Source organism: Trachypithecus francoisi, unplaced genomic scaffold (assembly GCF_009764315.1).
Source record: "Trachypithecus francoisi isolate TF-2019V2 unplaced genomic scaffold, Tfra_2.0 Lachesis_group4, whole genome shotgun sequence".
NCBI classification, from domain to species: Eukaryota; Metazoa; Chordata; class Mammalia; order Primates; family Cercopithecidae; genus Trachypithecus; species Trachypithecus francoisi.
This window is the reverse complement of record NW_022681469.1, coordinates 37,046,125-37,058,209: the sequence shown is the minus strand read 5'-3', so window position 1 is coordinate 37,058,209 and position 12,085 is coordinate 37,046,125. Positions and strand designations below refer to the sequence as shown.

Genomic DNA, 12,085 nt, shown 5'->3' with positions numbered 1-12,085 from the left:
GACTTCAAAGTATATTACAGGGCTACAGTAACCAAAACAGCATAAGACTGGTACAAAACTAGAAACAATGACCAATAAAACAGAATAGAGAGCTCAAAAATAAGGCCACACATCTACAACCATCTGATCTTCAACAAAGGTGACAAAAACAAACAATGAGAAAAGGACTCCCTGTTTAATAAATGGTGCTGGGATAACTGGCTAGCTATACAGAAGATTAAAACTGGATCGCTTCCTTACACTATATAAAATGGTGTAAATAAACTCAAAGTGGATTAAAGAATGAAATGTAAAACTCAAAATTATAAAAACCCTGGAAGATGATCTAGGCAAAACCATTCTGGACATGGGAACTGGCAAAGATTTAATGATGAAGAACCAAAAACAATCACAACAAATGGGATCTAATTAAAGTAAAGAGCTTCTGCACAGCAAAAGAAACTATCAACAGAGTAAGCAATCTACAGAATGGGAGAAAGTATTTGTAAACTATGCATCTGACAAAAGTCTAATATCTAGCTTCCATAAAAACTTAAATTTACAAGAAAAAACAAACAACTCCCTTAAAAACTGGGCAAAGGACATGAACAGACACTTTTCAAATGAAGACATACATGCAGTCAACAAGCATATGAAAACAAATTGAACATCACTGATCATTAGAGAAATGCAAATCAAAATCACAATGAGATACTGTCTCACACCAGTCAGAATGGATATTACTAAAAAGTCAAAAAATAACAGATGTTGGTGAGGTTGTAGAAAAAAAGGAATGCTTATACACTGTTGGTGGGAGTATAAATCAGTTCAACCCTTGTGGAAAACAGTGTGGCAATTCCTCAAAGAGCTGAAAACAGAACTACTCTTCAACCCAGCAATCCCATTACTGGGTATATAGCTAAAGGAATATAAAATGTTCTATCATAAGGACACACGCACATGCACATAGTATTGTAAAGAGTGTTCATTGGAGCGCTATTGTAAATAGCAGAGACATGGACACAACCTAAATGCCTATAAATGATAGACTGGATAAAGAACATGTGGTACACCATGGAATACTACAAAGCCATAAAAAAGAATGACATCACGTCTTTTGCAGGAACATGGATAGAGCTAGAAGACATTATCCTTAGCAAATTACTGTAGGAACAGAAAACCAAATACTGAATGCTCTCCCTTATAAGCAGGAGCTAAATGATGAGGACATATGGACACATAGAGGGGAACAACACACATTGGGGCCTTCCTGAGGGTGAAGGGAGAGGAGCAGAAAAAAATAACTATTGGGTACTAGGCTTAATACCCTGGTGATGAAATAATCTGTACATCCACCCCTCATGACACAAGTTTACCTAAGAACAAACATGCACATGTACCCCGAACCTAAAAGGTGTTTTTAAAGTATGTATTAGCTTCTGCAACGATAATGCATATCACCCACAACTCAAACAAACACACACACACACACACACAGATGAAAAAGGAGACATTACAACTGATACCACAGAAACACAAAGGATCATAAGAGAGCATTATGAACAATGATATGCCAATAAATTGGAAAACCTAGAAAAAATGGACAAATTCCTGGACAATTACAACCTGCCAAGATTGAACCAGAAAAAAAATAAACAATCTGAATAGATGAATCAATAACAAGCAGCAAGATTGAATCAGTAATAAAAAGTCTCCCATCAAAGAAAAGCCCAGGACCTGATGGTTTCACTACTGAACTCTACCAAACATTTGAAGAAGAATTAACACCAGTTCTTCTCAAACTATTCCAGAATATCAAGGAGGAGGAAATTCTTCCAAACTAATTATATGAGGCCAGTGTTAATGTGATACCAAAATCAGACAAGGACATAACAAAAAATGTAAGCTTCAGGCCAATATCCCTAAAGAATATAGATGCAAAAATTTTCAACAAAATACTAGAAAACCAAATTTAACAGCATATTTAAAAGAGCATTCACCATAATAAATGGGATTCATTCCAGGGGTGCAAGGATGGTTCAACATATGCAAATTAATAAACATAATTTATCACATTAACAGAATGAGGGACAAAAACCATGTGATTATTCCAACGGAAACATAGAAAAAGTATTTGACAAATTCAACATCACTTTATCATAAAAACTTTCATCAAATTAGGCATAGAGGGTACATACATCAACATAATAAAAGCCATATATGACAAACCCACAGCTAACATCATACTAATCATGGAAAATTGAAAGCTTTTTCTCTAAGATGTAGAACAAGAAAAGGATGCTACTATTCAACATAGTACTGGATGTTCTAGTCAGTGTAACTTGGCAAAAAAAAGAAAACAAAGGTATCTAAATTGGAAAGCAGGAAGTCAAACTGTCCCTGTTTACAGATGACAAAATCTTATATATAGAAAACCCTAAAGACTCCATCAAAACACTGTTAGAATTGATAAACAAATTTAGTAAAGTTGCAGAATACAAAATCAACATACAACATACAAAAATTAGTAGCATTTATATATGCCAACAGTGAACAATCTGAAAAACAAAATCCCATTTCCAATAGCCACAATAAAAATAAGATGCGTACGAATAAATTTAACCAAGGAAATGAAAGATCTCTACACTATAAACTGTAAAACATTGACGAAAAACATTGAAGAAAACAAAAACAAATGTAAAGATATTCCCATGTTCATGGATTGAAAGAATTTATATTTTAAAATGCCCATACTACCCAAAGCAATCTACCAATTCAGGGCAATCCTTATCAAAAAAAAAAAAAAAAAGACAATCTTCACAAAAACAGAAAATAAAATCCTAAAACTACTATGAAATCACAAAAGACCTCAAATCATTACACAATCTTTAGCAAAAACAACAAAACTGGAGGCATCACACTACCTGACTTCAAAACATACCACAAAGCTGTAGTAACCAAAACAGCATGGTACTGGCATAACAGCAGACATAAAAACAATGGAACAGAAAAGCAAGCCCAGAAAGAAATCCATACATCTATATCCAACCAGTTTTGGAGAAAAGTGTCAAGAACAAACACTAAGGGAAGAAGAGTCTCTTCAATAAATGATGCTGGGAAAATTGGGTATCTACATTCAGAAGAATAAAACTAGACCTCCTATTTCTCATCATATAAAAAAATCAACTCAAAATGGATTAAACACTTAAATGGAGGACCTAAAACTATGAAACTACTAGAAGAAAAAAAAAAAAAAAATAGGGGAAATGCTTCATGACATTGACCTGGTTAAGAATTTTTTGGATAAGAACTCAAAAGCACAAGCACAAAACCCAAAAATAGACAAATGGAATTACATCAAACTAAAAAGCTTCTGCACAGCAAAACAAACAAGCAAACAAAAAATCAATTGAGTGAAGAAACAACAGAATGGGAGAAAGTATTTGCAAACCATACATCTCACAAGGAAATAATACCCAGAATATACAAGAAAGTCAAAGAACTCAATAACAAAACAACAAATAATGCAATAAAAAAATGGGCCATACTCAAGTCAAATCTAATAGCTTTAAAATGCATATATTGCTAAAGAGAAACACAGGAAAATAATTACCTAAGCACTATTGCAAGAAGTTATGAAAAGAAAGGTTAACTAAGCTCTCAATAAAGTAAAATAAAAAATATAGTAAAGGTAAGATTATAAATTAAGAAAATAGAAAATGATACAAAATAGGGATAATCACCAAAGTTGAACTGATTTTTTGAGATGACTAATAAAATTGATCAATTCCAGGTAAAATAGATTAAGAAAAAACAGAAGGCATACCCAAACAACATCAGGAAAAAGAGAAATCACTATAGAATCTATTAAAGAGTTAATAAGATTATTACGAAAAAAATATTGTGACAATGAAGTTTACAACTTAGATGAAATATAAATTCCTAGAAAATAAGCATACCAAAATTGACAGAAGAAAAATAAAAGTCTGAGTTTTTAAATAAGATTTTCTTAAGTTTTTAAATAAAATGTAATCTATAATTTTAAAACTCACCCTTAAAACCAAACAAAACAGAAACAAACAAAAAAGAAACAAACAAAAATGCTACCAACCCAAATCGTTTTGCAAATGAATTGTATCAAGTAGAACTAAGAGTAATCTCATGTAAAATGTTCCTGAGACCAAAAATAAGGAAATACTCTCTAACTTGTTTTAAGGCCAACAAAACCTTAATATCCAAACCTGACAAATACCTGATAATAAAATTAAGTTATAGATTAAACTCTCTAATGAGCATAGATGTTAACAATCCTAAACAAGATAAATTTATGTACAAATCTCAACAAAATAATGTGGAGAGAGATATATATATATACCAAAACACATGTCAAAAATCTTTATAGTAGAATTATTAGTAAAAGCCCCAAAAAGAAAACAACCCCAAATGTCTACCAATGGTAAAATAGATTAAGAAATTTTGGTATATCCCTTAGCAACCTGAACTTAGTCATAAATAAACGGCTAACATACAACCAAGTTGGATTTATCCTAAGAATGTGAAGTTAGTTTGATATTGGAAAACCAATTGACAAGATTCACATATTAACAGAGAAAAGGAAAAAATGATCTTCTCAATGAATACAGAAAATGCATTTGATAAATGTACATAATATCCACATCATTCAGGCCATAATCCAGAATTATTCAATCTATGAAAACCAGAAGACTATGATCAATTCTCAAAGGAAAAGACAACCAATGAAGTCCAACCGCAAATTGACCCAGAAAGTTGGAAGTATGAGATAAAGATTGCAAAGTGGTTTTTATAACTATGTTCCATGCAATAACGAAAAATACACTCATAATTAATGAAAAGATAGAAACTCTCTGCAGAGAAAGAGAAAATACCAAAATGAAATTTTTAAAAAGGAACCCAACAGAAATTCTAGAACTGAAAATAGAACATTGGAAATTAAAAATGCACAGAAAAGTCTGATTAGCAGCATAGAGAATATGAAGACATTTTTGGATAAAGGACAACTAAGAGAATCTGTCACCAGCAAACCTGTACTATAAGAAGTGATAGGCCGGGCGCGGTGGCTCAAGCCTGTAATCCCAGCACTTTGGGAGGCCGAGGCGGGCGGATCACGAGGTCAGGAGATCGAGACCATCCTGGCTAACATGGTGAAACCCCGTCTCTACTAAAAATACAAAAAAACTAGCCGGGCGAGGTGGCGGGTGCCTGTAGTCCCAGCTACTCCGGAGGCTGAGGCAGGAGAATGGCGTGAACCCGGGAAGCGGAGCTTGCAGTGAGCTGAGATCGGGCCACTGCACTCCAGTCCCGGCGACAGAGCGAGACTCCGCCTCAAAAAAAAAAAAAAAAAAAAAAAAAAAAAAGAAGTGATAAATTAAGTTATTCAGTCTGCAGGGAAATGATGCCAAAGGGAAATGAATGAAGAACATCAAAAATGGTAAACATCTTGGTAAATATATTATTGCATTTTTTATACACATACAGTTTGGCCACTTAAGCATTTACTGTTATAAAATTTTAGAAGTGGAGAAACTGTTAGGATTATGTATTCATGGCTGGGCACGGTGGCTCACGCTTGTAATCCCAGCATTTGGGAGGCCGAGGCAGGTGGATCACGAGGTCAGGAGTTCAAGACTAGCCTGGTCAACATGGTGAAACCCCGTCTCTACTAAAAACTACAAAAATTAGCCAGGCATGGTGACATGCACCTGTGGTCCCAGCTACTCGGGAGGCTGAGGCAGGAAGAATTGCTTGAACCTGGGAGGTGGAGGTTGCAGTGAGCCACGACTACATCACTACACTCCAGCCTGGGCAACAGGGTGAGACTCTGTCTCAAAAAATAAATAAATAAAATAAAATAAAATAAAATAAGATTATATGTTCATTACAACCACCTCACGTTACAGATGAAATATCTGAGGCTCAGAAAGGAAGTGAGTGCCCTGCTCAAGGCCATAAAGCAAGTTGATGTCTCCAGCAAAGCCTGGCATTTGTACTCTCCTTCTCCTGCTTCTTTAATCCCTCAGCACCAACTCCAGACACATTGCAGATCCAGTACTGACTGCATCAGCAACACGTCCTTAACTTCTCTGTATTTGTTTGATAATGTGTAAAACGGATATAATGATGGTACTTACGTAATATGGTTTTCATGAGTACTTAAAATTAAAACATATTTAGTATTTTGAACACTTCCTGCACATAGTAGGTGCAATATGTCTAACTATGACAGTGTCTGCTGCCTGCATTTTGTCAGGCCTGCTACATCTCCCTGTTGACATATTCCAATAGGAAAAAGAAAGGGTCAAAATGGAATACTGTTTGAAAGAAAAGAAGATCAGAGACTGGAAATTTCATTTATTCTTGCCCCAGTAACTATTGTTCTATTTTACTGTGAGAGCTTATGAGGGAAGATGTAGATGAAAAGAACAAGAGCCATTCTTTATATTGAAATCATTGGCAGAGGCAGACATTCTGAAATAAAAATAAAGCAGGAAGGCTATGAATGCTTAGGATAAAAACTGAAATAAGAAAAATTTTCTTTGATAAACAAAATGGAATTTAGATAACATGGTATTTCATTAGCTAATCACTGATCACAGAAGAAAAATACATGACCTCAACATAAGCTATCACTTAACCATTAGTGACCAGAACGCAATAAAACGTTCTATATTTCTAATTTTTCAGATCTAGTTATTATGGCACAATAAGAGTGCCCCAATATGAACTGACATAGATGGCAAATAATTAAAAATAAAGCATGTTTTATCTCACACATGGTGAACATTCTTAATAAAATACCTATAATGGGAAAGAGATGTAATTGTAATTAAGCATGAAGGCAGTGATGTCATCATATCCCCCAGGAGACAAGTAAGCAGAACATGTCAAATAAAATAGTATCAGTACATATTTCAGGAAAGGGCTGGCATTTCATTTTACAACAGATTTCTTAGGTACAGAAGACCAGAACATTCACAGAATTACCCCATGGTTCTATTTAAAGCCACAGAGTTGTTACTGATATTACCAGTCTGCTTACCATTTCTTCAACATAAGGGTAAAGCATGTCTCCAAAGCATTCTGTAGCTTCAATTGGGAGCTGTGCTGGCAAATTGTCAATGGAACACATCAGGATCCCCGAGCCTTCAACACTAAGAGAAGCAATGTGGTTTATTCAGAAGCACAAAACATTATTTGTAAGTTCTGACTTTTCCAGGTGTCTACTTCGTTATATTTGCTTCATTATCATTTGTAATTTTGTATAAAAATACATGCAAAAAATAAACAAAACTTTTCAAACCAAACGTTTTCCTTCTTCAGCAACCCATCTCCCATTTAAATATATGTGTATGTGTGTGTGTGTGTATTCAAATTTGCATGTTTTTTTACCTAATCTTAGTATACTTGAGTATATCTCTCCAAATTTTCATAGCTTCATAAAGATGTAAAATATTAAGCATTTTAGAGTAGTATATCTATGTAACTAAGTGATGAATATCATCTAACAACTTTAACAAACTCACCTGTCATGAATAATATGCTGGTCTGCATCATACATGCAAAAGGGACGCTCTATTGTTGTACACTCAGTCATAAACTCTATAGACCCTCCTGTGTCAGCTGAAATGTCACATATTGCCACAAGTCTGAAAATAACATCAATACTTAGATGAGAGGATGAAATGCTGAAGTCTCCAACAAGACTTAAAAAAAGGAGTTCAGAACAATTTTCAACATGGATCCTAAATATTTTCCAGGCTTTTGGGGTCTTTTTCCTATAGCTCATTCTTCAGGACTCTGCACTGTTCTGTGATACAGAGAATCTTCCCAGTATGAGTTTTAGTCTCCACAAAAAAAAAAAAAAAAAGGAAGAAAGAAAAGAAAAGAAAAAAGGAAATAAAAGCAGAACATTGCTTTCCTAGAAAAATCATTAACAGACTAAAATGAACATAATTAGCTATCTCTAAATAACTCAGAAAGGTTCAGTTATGGTACCTCCACCCTGCTTAGTAATGTATAGTTTTACATGTGGTTACACAGAAATCTCTAGAATTATGAACAAAAGTCTCAGTCCAGCATTCAAAAGGTTGACTATAATTTTTCTGCCCAATCTCCAATTACCACTTGCATACATGAACCAATGCAGAGCTAGACTGACACATTCAGCACCCTAATTATGCTTTGGTAGCTCCATATTTATTAAGCACCAATCCTTTCACTTGGAATTCTTGTTCTCCTCATTCCTCCCTTTAAGGTTTGCTGAGCTCAATGCTTCTGCTTTCTTCTAAACCCCAGTGATGTTGTTGCTCCTAGCATTCCCTTGGCATTTACTTGATGCCAGTTACATGCCTAGAAAAGTAAACATATCTTTTACTCTTCCACAAATATTTAGTCATTAATTCATTCAATATTTAATAATTATTTCAATGCCTATTATATATCAGGCAACATACTAGGTGCTTATGGCCAAGAGAAACAGACCCCCTATCCTTAAGGAGATTAAGTTCTAGGAAGAGGGAGAAAAATCATAAACACGAGAAAACAAATGAGGAATTTCAAAACAAAAAACAGAGTAACAGACTAGAGACAGAGATGAGAATGGAGGAGTAAGAGAAGACTTCTCTGAGGAAATAGTTTCAGAGCGGCATGGGGCATCACAGAAGGCAAAAGAAGAGTGTTTCAACAACTGGGGATGGGCTGAGCATGGTGGCTCATACCTATAATCCCAGCTCCTTGGGAGGCCAAGGCAGGAGGTCTGCTTGGGACCCAGAGATTTAGACCAGCCTGGGAAACATAACAAGACCCCATCTCTGAAAATAAATACATACAATACATTTTTTTTTAAAAAGAAAGAAGGATGGTTAACAGTGTCGACTACTGCTAAGAGGTCAAGAAAGGTAAGGCAGAGAAGTAGTCATTAGAAATCAAGTCCTGTGATATGTGGGGACATTACATTCTTTGATCCTCTAATAATGGAAGCAGCTGGTCAAAACTACCGTCGTTGCTGAAGTAGAGTCCTTACTTGTGTGGTAATGAAGGGCAGCCTTCTACACCAGCAGCTGACAACTTGCCTGGAGCCAGGAGACTCTGAGCATCTTGGCGGGTTAGGAGGCGAGGAGTGTTTTGTTCCCAGTAGATTCCATTAATTAAGCAAGTTGTATAGGGTGCAATCTGTAATGCAAGTTCCAGGTTTAAGAAAATAGAAAAATAACCTATTTTAATGTAGTATACTGAAAGAGAGCTATCAGGAAAGTCTATGAGAAATAATTAAATGTAACTTCTAATTGATTTTCTTATTGTCCATGTCAGTGTCCATCTTTTGAGGCAAAGATAATAAATAGCCACCCAGATTTCAGTGTAGAATTACCCCATGACAGAGCAATGTATGACTATAAATACATTATCGGCTGAGCCCAGTGGCTCACGTCTGTAATCCCAGCACTTTGGGAGGCCGAGGCAGGCAGATCACGAGGTCAGGAGATCGAGACCATCCTGGTTAACATGGTGAAACCCCGTCTCTACTAAAAATACAAAAAATTAGCCGGGCATGGTGGCGGGCACCTGTAGTCCTAGCTACTCAGGAGGCTGAGGCAGGAGAATGGCGTGAACCCGGGAGGCGGAGCTTGCAGTGAGCTGAGATTGCGCCACTGAACTCCAGCCTGGGAGACAGAGAGACTTCATTTCAAAAAAAAAAAAAAAAATTCATTATTATGTTCATTCTATAATGTATTGCATGCCAAAGAAAAATGAAAGAACAAAAACAAAATAAAACAAACCAAAACAAACAAAAAACAGTGGACCTAAAATTATATTTCCAGCTCTACTAGCGGTAGGGTATGACCTAAATCATGCTACCTCAACTTCCCTGGGCTCTATTTTTCTTACCTGCCAGATGGGGATAATACACACCCCATTCCTCAAAGGAATGCTGTGAAGATTAAATCGGATAACATCTGTAAGCTCTATGGAGCATATGCTACATACATGCATGCATGGCAACTAGGTCAGTATCAGTTTTAGGATGCATCCAATCACCAATACTTCTGTGATTGGGGAAATGAAAAGGAATAAAGATTTCTTAGATTCAAAATTTTTCAGTTTGAAACTACGTTCATAACTTTTCTTCTTCAAACATCTCAAGCAGAGAAGGTAAGAGTTCTCTCTAACATGCCCTGCATGATATAAGGACTAAACTTCATACCAGAATCTGAAAATGCTATGTTGGTCAAACATATTTAAAATTATTTAAAGCATTCTTTTTCACAATAAATGCATGCCTTTTTTGTTTTATCTATTTTTTGGTTTGTTAGTTTATCTGGGGGAAGATTGTCACATGGCCAATGACTATAGAACACACAAATATATTTTATTTCTTATAAGATAAAGCCAGTGTGTCCCATCGAAGGATTTGATTTGTAAGTATAATAGCTTTTTCATACAGTGGGGATGGTCTGCACTTATGTAGGCACACTATTTCACCCTCATCCCCTGTAAACAATGGCATGCATTTCAGGATTGCTGCTTGAGATTATGGTTGTAATTTGTGGCCATGTTGAGACCAAACGTCATAGGCATTGTGCTCTGCCCACAGTGCTAACTAGTCCAGGATAAATATAGAAAACAGTAACCCACAGGAAATGGCTTAGAGCTATTGGTCACATGCAGACCTGAAGCAGAAATGGAGACAGTGAAACAAAGAGTATATCCACAGAAACCACCAAAAGCACGAAGCAAGACTACTCCAAATACCCCTAAAAGATGATAGCTCCAAAGGCCAACTCATGGTACCCAAAGGACTCACAACAGGAAAACCGAAAGCCAATGTACAATTTATAATTTCTCTCCTTGAAAATTGCCTACCTACAATGTATCATAAGCAACCAACTCAAAAGCTGAACATGATACTCACATCAGTATTAAAACGACTTATGTAGCGCTCAGGATGTTTGTCATACTCTGCAGGATCATACACACCATCTGTTTTCCTGACAAGATGATGATGACGACTTAACACCGTCCCATAGACTTTTCTGAGGTCTTGCAAAGGAGAAAGAAATTAGTAAAGTGGATGACAAATAATGAAAATTTATGGTGATAAAATATAACACAGACTGTTAAAAATATTAAAAGTTAGTCATCCCCTGTCCCTTACCTCCAGTTTGGGAAACTTCTTTTAATTCATGGGGCTCCACATATTCACAAGGTAGCTCATTAAAGATTGCTTGGGCTCCCTACAAATAACACATGAGTAAAAATCCAAACATCAATAGAAAAAGAACCAACATGGTTTTCTGCAAGGATATGATCATTTTCCCAACAATTATACAGCTCCACTTGCCTTCCCTACAACCAGGACTGCAACACAGAAATATAGACGAGCTGCTTACAACAAGCCTACTAGCTAGTTTTCATTCCTGTTTGAACAGCACACTTGGAAGGGGCTTTAATTTTTTTCTTTTTTACTCAGAGTATCAATAAGAGTGTTTAGAAATGAGGTCAAAAATATTTCCATTTATTTTAGATCCATTGCAGAAATTATTCCAAATGGGGAAACTATATTCCCTACAAAAGAAATAATCGGATGCTTACCTCACAATATAATATGAATGATATCCTATTTGTAAAATATTTTCTTTGAAGAAGTAATTATTTTACAATTACAAGTTTCTATAGGCGGTTACAAACACATTCTTAAAACCACCAGAGAAGGAAGAAATTATGAATTCCAGTCTTAAATGAATTTTCCTAACATCTTTTTGCAAAACTCCAAGTAGTCTTAAAAAATGGACTCCTGAGGTCACTTTCAAACTTATGGACATTTTGGTGATAGAGGTAAAACAGATCATCCTCAGAACAGACCTTTACACTATTAACAATGAAGTATCTTATTTATTTATTTTATTTTATTTTATTTTGAGATGGACTCTCGCTCTGTCACCCAGGCTGGAGTGCAGTGGTGCAATCTCGGCTCACTGCAAACTTTGCCTCCCGGGTTCAAGAGATTCTCCTGCCTCAGCCTCTTTAGTAGCTGGGATTATGGGTGTGCGCCACCAGGCCTGGCTAATTT

General features: G+C 35.7%; 1 protein-coding gene across 3 annotated transcripts in view; it reads right to left on the bottom strand.

Annotated features, from left to right (window-relative positions):
* The window catches only part of AASS (aminoadipate-semialdehyde synthase), a 72,584-nt gene that overhangs the window by 34,400 nt on the left and 26,099 nt on the right, over positions 1-12,085 (bottom strand). For all 3 annotated transcript variants that reach the window (XM_033192353.1, XM_033192354.1, XM_033192355.1), the window contains exons 7-11: positions 11,171-11,249; positions 10,928-11,055; positions 9,041-9,189; positions 7,542-7,664; positions 7,058-7,169 (exon numbers count right to left, since the gene is read on the bottom strand). In XM_033192353.1, the coding sequence (XP_033048244.1) occupies positions 7,058-7,169; positions 7,542-7,664; positions 9,041-9,189; positions 10,928-11,055; positions 11,171-11,249 (591 nt within the window). The remainder of the gene's footprint in view (positions 1-7,057; positions 7,170-7,541; positions 7,665-9,040; positions 9,190-10,927; positions 11,056-11,170; positions 11,250-12,085) is intronic.